Genomic DNA, 10,026 nt, shown 5'->3' on the forward strand with positions numbered 1-10,026 from the left:
TATACTATTCTTGTGTTTAATTCTTCCACTGAGTAAGTAAGCCAAACAAGGGTTTGCTTGGGGCTAGAAATGGTTCTCGAGGGCCAGCCACGTCCCGGGTGTAGGCTCTGGGTGTGATAAACTTTGTATCAGATCCAGAGTTCAAGAGTTCTAGGGAGTCTGTGAAGTTTTGTCTATAGAGTCCTAGTTAATGGTGTGAAGCACACCACATCTATAATTAGGAGGCTGCAACACCTAGGAAAATTATCTCACTTCTTTAACACTCATTTCGTGCGTTAGAGTTTGATCTAAAAAAAGTTTCTTTCTAATTTTTGCTTGCTTGTGTTTTTCAGTTAATCATACCTCCATAAAGAGCTGTCTGAGGTCATCCTGCTAGGGGGAATGTTGAGGAGTAAGGGGTACCCAATGCACCTGAAGTTCACCTCAAGGGGAAGTTACTAATGTTGATTTCAAGGAAGCGATAAGGATGCTAAGTCAATCCATGACTAACCATTTTGGACAAAACATACAGGATATAGACAGGAAGTGATTGATACTTCAAGGATCGGGGAATTCATGAGGATGAATCCTTCAAGTTTTACTGGTTCAAGAACTATTGAGAATCCAGGGAGTTTTTTGAGGAACTAAAGAAGGTACTTGAAGTTATGTATGTTGCCAATACTGAGAAAATTGAACTAGTTGCATATCAACTGAAGAATGTTGTTAGGACTTGGTTTGACCAGAGGAAAGAGGGTGGAGCAGAGGATGCATCACCTGTGAGTTGGGCATGTTTTAATGAGGCTTTCTTGGGGCGTTTCTTCCCTCAAGAATTGCAAGAGGCTAAGGTACAAGAATTTCTTACCCTTAAGCAGGATTCCTTGAGTGTTCATGAGTACGGGTTGAAGATCACCTAATAATACTGTTATGCTCTGAAAATGGTTGCGGATAGGAGGAGTATGATGAGTCTGTTTGTGGCTGGGTTGTCCCATATACCAACAAAAGAGGGCAGAGCTGCGATGCTAATTAGGGATATGGATATATCAAGGTTGATGGTCTATATGCAGCAGGTTAAGGAAGAGAAGTTGAGATATACGGAGGAATTCAAAAATAAGAAGGCTAAGACAGGAAATGAGTCCGGCAGCAAAAAAGTAATGTGAACTGTTAATCCTTTTAGCAAAAGAAAAAGGGACCTGCTCCATCATCTACTAGTGCACCTGCACCCATAAATAAAAGTGAATATAATGGTCAAAATTCCTAACACTTCAGATCTATACTTGCACAGTCTCAAGGTAATGTGGCACAAGGATGTAAATGGCTCTTGCATGTGCTAGGTGTGCTATAACTCACCCAAGTAAGTGTCGTGATGGACAGGTTGTTTCAAGTGTGGGCAAGAGGGTCATTTCATAAAAGAGTGCCCTAAGAACAGGCAAGGTAGTGGAAATCAAGATAATAGAGCCCAATCTTCATCCGTTGCTCCACCAGATAGGGATGCACCTAGAGAAGCTACTTCCAGTACTGGTGAAGGAGAAAACCGCCTCTATGCAATCACAAGTCGTCATGAGCAAGAGAACTCTCCAAATATTGTCACTTGTATGATCAAAGTATTTACTTTTGATGTTTATGCTTTGCTAGACCTAGGATAAAGTTTATCTTTTGTAACCTTATATGTTATGCATAAGTTTGATCTTGTTCCTGAGAAACTCTGTGAACCCTTTTGTATTTCTACACTTGTTGGGGAGTCTATTCTAGCTGAGCGAGTATATCTTGATTGTGTCATTTCCATCAATCACAAAGACACCATGGTTAATTTAATTTAGTTAGACATGGTATATTTTAATGTCATTCTAGGTATTGATTAACTTCATGACTGTTATGTGTCAATAGATTGTAGAAATCGAGTTGTCAAGTTAAAAATTCCTAATGATCCAGTCTTAGAGTGGAAAAGTAATTTAGTAGTGCCTAAGAGTCATTGTATTTCTTACCTTAAGGAAAGAAAGTTAGTCCCAATGAGGTGTGTCTATCACTTAGTCCGAGCTAAGGACTCTAGTGTTGAGATACCTCTTATTCAGTTTTTCCAGATGATCTACTTGGAGTCGCTCCTGAGAGAGATAGACTTTGTTATAAATGTTCTTCTAGATACTTGTCCCATATCTATTATGTCATATAAAATGGCACCAACAGAGTTGAAAGAGCTTAAAAAACAATTGAAAGATCTCATTGATAGGAATTTATTCGAGCAAGTGTCTCATTTTGTGGCGCTCTGGTCGTATTTGTGAGAAAAAGGATGGTACCGTCAGTTGAAAAAGGTTACCATGAAGAACAAGTATCCTCTTTTTAGAATTGATGATCTTTTCGATCAGCTTCAGGGTGCTTCATGTTTTTCTAAGAGACGCCTTAGGTCTTGCTACCATCACTTGAAAGTAAAGGAATGTGATATTGCTATGACAGCATTCAGGACCCATTATAGTCACTATGAGTTTCTGGTCATGTCGTTCGACTTGACCAATGCCCCTACAACGTTCATGGACCTCATGATTAGAGTTTCCAAACCTTATTTAGGTATGTTTGTTATCGTCATCATTGATGACATACTAATATATACGAGGAATGAAGAAGATCATGCTTAGAATAGTTCATCAAACTTTGAAAGATAAGGAGTTATATGCTAAGTTCTCTAAATGTGAGTTTTGGCTCGAGTCTTGGGCGTTCTTGGACCACATAGTTTTCGGTGATGAATTAGAGTTGATACCCAAAAGATAGAGGCAGTGTAGAGTTGGCCTGGGCCCACATCTCCAACTGATATTAGGAGTTTCTTGGGTTTGGTTGGATATTATAGAAGGTTCGTAGAGGTTTCTCGTCTATATCGTCTCCTTTGACCAAGTTGACTCACAAAATAGTGAAGTTTTAATGGTCTGAAGCTTGTGAGAAAAGCTTTTAGGAATTGAAAAAGAGGTTGGCTACCGCCCCAATATTGACCTTACCATAAGTTACGCAAGGCTTTGTTGGATATTTTAATGCGTCTAGAGTTGGTTTGGGTTGTGTATTAATGCAAAATGGCAAGGTTATAGCTTATGCCTCCAAATAGTTTAATGTCCATGAGAGGAATTACCCAACCCATGACTTAGAGTTGGCTGTTGTAATATTTGCTTTGAAACTATGGCGCCATTATCTTTATGTTGTTCATGTGGATGTGTTCACCGACCGGAAGAGCCTTCAGTATGTGTTTACTCAGACATAGCTTAATCTCACACAAAGGAGGTGGTTGGAATTACTCAAGGATTATGACATGAGTATTCTTTATCACCCATCTAAGGATAATGTTGTTGATAATTCTTTAATCAGGTTATCTATGGGTAGTACTGCCCATGTCGAGGAAGAAAAGAGAGAGTTAGTAAAAGATGTGCGTAGACTTGCACGATTGAGAGTCCGACTAATGGATTCCACAAAAGGGAGAGTAGTGATGATGAAAAGGGATGAATCATCATTAGTATCAGAAGTTAAAGACAATCAAGACGAAGACCCTGGAGAATGTCCATAAGCAAAAAGTATTAGCTTTTAAATAAGGTGAGATGGCGTATTGAGATATCAATGTAGATTGTGTGTATCTATGGTTGATGGACTCCAAGAGAGGATCATGGAGATATATCATAGCTCCAGATATTCCATTCTCGGGGTTCCACAAAGAGGTATCACAATTTCAGAGAACTTTATTGGTAGAGTAGCTTGAAGAAGGGCATTGCAAAGTTTGTTGCTAAGTGTCCAAATTGCCAAAAAGTTTGAAAAAAGCATCAAAGGACCGGTGGTTTGTCTCAGAATATAGAACTTCTAGAATGGAAGGGGGTGATTATAAACATAGATTACATTACAAGTTTGCCAAGGTCTTGCAGGAAGCTTGATTCTATTTGGGTGATTGTGGATCGAATAACCAAATCAACCCACTTTTTTCCGGTAAAGACTATCCATTCAGCAGAGGATTATGCTAGATTGTATATTCAGGAGGTGGTAAGACTTCATGAAGTCCTTTTTCAATTATATCAGATAGGGGTGCACAATATACCACATAGTCTTGGAAGTCATACCAGAAAGGCTTGGGTTCAAAGGTGAACTTGAGTACTGCTTTTCATCCTCAAGAAGATGGTGAAGCATACACTATTCAGACCTTACAGGTCATACTGAGGGCTTGTCTGATTTATTTCAAAGGTGATTGGTATGATTACCTACCTCTTATTGAGTTTGATTACAATAATAGTTACCACTCTAGCATCCTAATGGCTCCTTATGAAGCTCTTTCGGGGGGAGAAGATGCAGATCTTCTATGGATGGTTTGAAGTTGGTGAAGCAGGGTCGATATGACCAAATTTAGTTCATCAAGCTATGGGGAAGGTGAAATTGAGTCAAGAAAGATTGAAAACAATGCAAAGTCGTCAGAAATCCTATACTAATGTTAGGAGAAGAAAGTTGAGTTTGAAGTAAATGATTAGGCATATTTGAAAGTTTCACCCATAAAGGGTTTCAAAAGATTTGGTAAGAAGGGGAAGCTTAGTCCCCGGTACATGGGCCCTTACAGAATATCAAAAGGACAGGTAATGTAGCTTATGATTTGGATCTACCACAAGAGTTAGTTGCATTTTATCCCGTTTTTCACGTCTCCATATTGAAAAAGTGCGTATGCGATCCTTCCTTTATCATACCAACCGAAGATATTGGGATCAAGAATATCTTATCTTATGAGGAGATTTCTGTTTAGATTCTAGATCGCCAAGTTCACAAGTTAAGAACAAAAGAGGTAGCATCAATCAAAGTCCTTTGGAGGAATCAATCTATCGAGGAAGCTACTTGGGAAGCGGGGGGAGGATATGGTTAACCAATAATCAAACTAATGATTGATAAAATGATAACCGAAGGGATAACAACTAATAACTAATAAATCGATAATCAAACCAATATCAATCAACAACTGATAAATCGATAATCGAACCGATAAAAATCAATAATATCATGTGAAAAGATGAAAAAGCTTGCATGCAATGCCCAAAGATCATAGAAAATAATGAACATTAATGTAGGAAAGGTGGCCAAAGAATAAAGGCATGACAAAAGTCTTTTAGAGAGAATTTTACCATAAATGATAGACTTACTAGCGTGAATTAAGCTTTCATTAGGCTCTAAATATGTGAATACTGGACATTGAGTGAGAAACCAAAAAAAAAACTACATACAAGCCTATCAATGGAGTTTTGTTACAATTTTATATGATGTAACAATAAAATTCTTAGATAATTATCATATTAAGTACTAATTATATCAAGTTATTAACAAATGAACCTAACATTAATATTTCTTTTAATTTTGAGATATCCACATCTTATTGTCATGACCTAAGCCTACACCCTGGACGTGTCCGGCACTCGAAAACCATTGGTAGTCCCCAAGCGAACCCTCATCCTGCTGACTTCAAGCGGAGGACTATCTTAAGCATACAAAACTTAAAAACTGAATAAAATCAATAACTCAAATACAAAGCTTTAGTTGAAAAATTAACTCTGAATAATAATAATATATTCAACTCGCCATAACATAGGCATTTATATCTTCAAAAAATTTAATAAGATAAATGATATAGACTTCTCAACTACACTAACTATCTATGGATCCTCTAAATGTCAAAGATAGAAGTCAGGACAAGATCCATGACATCCTGGCTAAACTAAAAAGTAAATGAAATCCTCCGAAAACAAGAAGGCTCACCATAGCTTACTCGAACTCTTGGATGTATCAACGAAGCTCCTGTTTATGATCCTGAATACATGTGTCTGCATCATCAAAGATGCAGGCCGAATGACTCAATGCATGGAATTTACGAGCATGTAAGGGGAATTCTAAAGCATAAACATAATCTTGAACTTGATAAAAAGGAAACATGCTTACCTCTTATGAACTCACTCAACTCAGGAATAAGATACTCAACTTAAAGATTAAATATTCAACTCAGTGAAATAAGTCACAACTCAATAATAAGATATTCAACTCAGTATAAAGAAACAACAAGAGATGCAATATACGGAAAACCTTTAAAAATAATTGAAAGCAACTCAGTATATTTAAGAATACATTATACTTCGTTTGTATGAAAGGATACAATATAAACTCTACTTTTTTATGAAAATACAAATATCTATAATGTATATACGAATACAAAATACTATTGTGGGAGTTTTTCTAACAGAGAACCATCCATTAATTTGTATGCAAGGATACAATATAAAATCTACTTGTATATGGAAGTATAAATATCTATAATGTATATATGAATACAAAATACTATTGTGGGAATTTCTCTAACCGAGAACAATCCAGTGGTCTATGCTAAAAAGTACTAAGGAATCATCTAAAGGTATGACCCTTTTCTACCCATGGTGGCTACATGGTTTATGGGGTTGTGAGTTGTCTGAACTCTCCCCCATATCGGTGCCCAATACTATTCTCAATATATGATATTATCTCTTATGTTTAAAGACATACTTCTTTTGGTGATTGATATAATTACCTTAAAAACTTAGCTTAAAAGCTCTCTTGGAATCGATGTTCCCTTTCTTGCTCAAAACTCTTTTGGAAATCTCAATTTCCTCTTATCTTACATGTGACAACATTTACTCTTGGGAATACTTAGTTCCCATATATTATTTTAATGAAAATGAACTTTACTTTCACTGTTTACTCAACTCAAAGCTTAAGTCTTAAAGCAAAGTTAAAACATTAGTAAAAGACTTCTTAAAATATAGTTCATGCCAAATTATGGACGTGAATGACTCGATGCAAGGTTTTCAATACCTATAGATAGATATCAATACTTGGAACTCAAGAACTTCAGTGGTACTACTCATTTCAAGAATTCTCAACTCAAAGGGTACGAGCATGGACTACTCAACTCAAGGACTCAAATATACTTCTCATCTCAAGACTGTTCGACTTAAAGGGTTCATGCGGGATTATAGAAATGAACAATTCAACTCAAGGACTTCATGGGTATCATGTAATAGTGTCATGATTATAAATATAGTCTCATAGGGGATTAGGAACTCAATACTCAAGACTTAGAACTTAAAGATACTACTGCTCTCAAAGGTACTCAACTGGTGGATTTCATGCGGAAGTTATGGGCATGAACGAATCGGCTCAAGGGTCAAATTATCAATAAGGAACTAATGTATACGACTCTTCTTATTATCATACTTATTTACTAAAAACTTAACTCAGATCGATGATGGATCTCACAGGATTCACAATTTAACTCAAAGGCTTCCTTTGAACTCTACTTAACTCTCTCTTGAATGCGAATTATGAATTCAAGATTTATGATTCATGACATGAAGGGTCTTAATAACAATATAGAAATTCAATAATTAGGAATAGAACCTTTAAAAGAACATGAATTCAAGAACTCTAAATCAATTTATCTTAAGAATACTCAAATCTATGGAAAGTATCCTATATTACTCTTTTACTGATATAAAAGTAGATGTAGGGCGTGAGAACGAACTAATCCAACACTGTGATATCCTTACATACCTAGAAGAACAAGATTCTTGAATAATCTTGAAGAAGAGCTTGACTAGAAGCCTTGAAACCCTAGCTTTAAGGTAAACAATCAACAAACCTTTCATGAGATTCTTGAATTAGTTTCTTCAAATCTCTATGGCCAAGAAGTTTAATTAGTGAACATGAAAATCTAATTGTTTTGAGTCTTTTATTAGTCAATAAATTCATTTATGGTTTTCTTGAAGTTAAAAAGACAAAATCAACTATTTTTAATATTTTTCCGTCGGCTAATTCGTAACATCACTGTATAGGTTATTATAATAGTCATAACTTTTTGCTCAAAAATTGGTTTGATGCAAAATTGATGGTGTTGAAAAGTAGATTCAATTACCTTTACTTTTATAGGTTATGTCACACGTAAATCTTAATGTTCTAATAGATATGATCATTTAAAGTTTACGTTATTAGAATCTTTTATTAAAACTTAATCGATAAGGAAACTTCAAGAGCACTTAACAAGAACTCATCAAAAACTTAAATCCTTAAATTTCAAGAACAAATTTACGCTGAAATAATATATTTGGCGCGTGGGTGAACAAACTCAACACTATGGAATCTCACATACCTTTTAGAAATAGGTTCTTGGCGATCATTTTGTTCTTTCTCCTCCTCTCTCTTTTTTTCTCTTCTTGAACTCTCAACTAAAATCCTAACCGTATATTAGGATTATAAAACTGATCCTAATAGGATTGTACCCTTAAATATTATTAAAAGCGAATTAAATCTGATTGGGTAAGGAAAAGACCAAAATACCCCTCATTATTTTTGGCTAACTCTCCTTAACTGGACAACCTAACTTTCAAAAGGTCATATCTCACTGATCCGAACTCGAAACTTAACAAACATGGTGGCGTTGGAAATATAATTCAAAGATATTTCCTAAGGTATATTGTAGGATACCTAAATCATCCTGTGCTAGTACTTACGTTTATTTGAAGTTGACCTAAAACTCATACTTAGCTTGACTCTCCAAATTTGAGATTTCTGTTATTTCCAATTTAGTTCTTATAGAAATCAAGGCGATACATCTATTGAACTTAACTAATACTAAAAAAATTTTAATTTCTCTGACAAAAACTTACTCACTAGAAAGGATGATTTAAGGCTTCACTCAAAATTTTCCAGGGTGTTACACTTATTTTCCAATAATCATCCACATACTGTAAAAAAATGATGGAAAAAATATTAAGAAACTTTGATGGGTTTTCAACTTTCAAGTATGTATACAATACATCGAATTAGGTCTGTCTTAGACAATGGATTATATCTTGATAAATCAAGATTAAACTAATAGAATAATTGGTGAAGTTTAGAACTTTTATAAACCAATAATTTTTTTGTAAGCTTAGGATCTTATGTCACGCTCCGAGATAGCCCCTAGACCCGATAAGGTGCTAAAAGCCACAAGGGACCCCAAGCTAACCTCATATCGTGGCATGACACTAAAATAAGCATTAATCAATAGAAAATTGAAACCTAAATGCAGAAGATAAATCTGAAATATCTATATAGAGCCCATAACATTGAGATAGACTGATAGCCGGAAAGAAATAACAGCAGAATATATATTGATTTGACTGTCTGTAAGACTTAACTAGTATGAGTTTCTAGGATAAACGCCTAGTTAATAAATCCAAATATTTTAAACTGAAAGTAATAACTAAAAAGAAAGATAAGGGTACTTGTCCTCAAAGTGACGAGGATTCACCAATACTGCTGCTCGCTAATCAGAAGAACCACTAATCACGAGTTGGATACTGAACATACATCAGAACCTGCATAATCAAACATAGCATGTTATCAATACTTTTTGTAACCTTACAGGTGTTAATTCAAGAATGAGAACGTTACCTTTGATGATCAAGATTATCATCATGTACTTCCATTGCTTCCTCCGGCAGCATAGAATGACACAACACTTGGTGTGGTGCCTCCAATAGCTTTAGCATCATTATCAAGAAGGAAATCCAAAGGGTAAGTTTGCCTAATCACATCAGTGACATCATCCTTCTTCAGAGTGTATCGGTGATTTTCCTCAATTTAAAACAAGTAACGAAGAGTGAGTTCTTGAATGAACAACTCACATGCCTTAGCCAACAAAACAGGTGATTCATCAGCGATCATTCGGACATCCTTGTTCGTCTTCATGATCTTCTTGATGCGGTTAGGGGAAATTAACAAGTTGCTCTTGAAATCAATAACGTTCTCCATTTCTCTCCGTTGGGATTTCAAAAGATCTCCAATTGTTCTTGCTTCTTCTCAAGTTTAAGCTGCGGCACTGTTGGGTACGTACCGGATTGACATGTATTCATTGTTGATTTCTTTAAGTTGTTTTCCATGGTGATTTTTTTCTATGTTTACAACTCAAACACACAGAAATGAAGATTGATACATATATGGAACTTTGTTCTATATATATATATATATATATATATATATATATATATA

The 10,026-nt window shown here is 35.5% G+C and overlaps 1 protein-coding gene and 1 pseudogene across 1 annotated transcript; one reads left to right on the top strand and one right to left on the bottom strand.

Annotated features, from left to right (window-relative positions):
- The first annotated feature begins 914 nt into the window (after nucleotides 1-914).
- On the top strand, nucleotides 915-1,622 carry LOC107013320. The gene is made up of 3 exons (XM_015213259.1): nucleotides 915-1,127; nucleotides 1,262-1,268; nucleotides 1,351-1,622. Exons 1-3 carry the CDS (start codon nucleotides 915-917, stop codon nucleotides 1,620-1,622), a joined length of 492 nt encoding a protein of 163 aa, XP_015068745.1.
- Nucleotides 1,623-9,346: 7,724 nt separating this feature from the next.
- Nucleotides 9,347-9,972, bottom strand: LOC107013321 (annotated as a pseudogene).
- Between the last annotated feature and the right edge of the window lie 54 nt (nucleotides 9,973-10,026).

This window comes from Solanum pennellii, chromosome 3, assembly GCF_001406875.1.
Source record: "Solanum pennellii chromosome 3, SPENNV200".
Taxonomy (NCBI): domain Eukaryota; kingdom Viridiplantae; phylum Streptophyta; class Magnoliopsida; order Solanales; family Solanaceae; genus Solanum; species Solanum pennellii.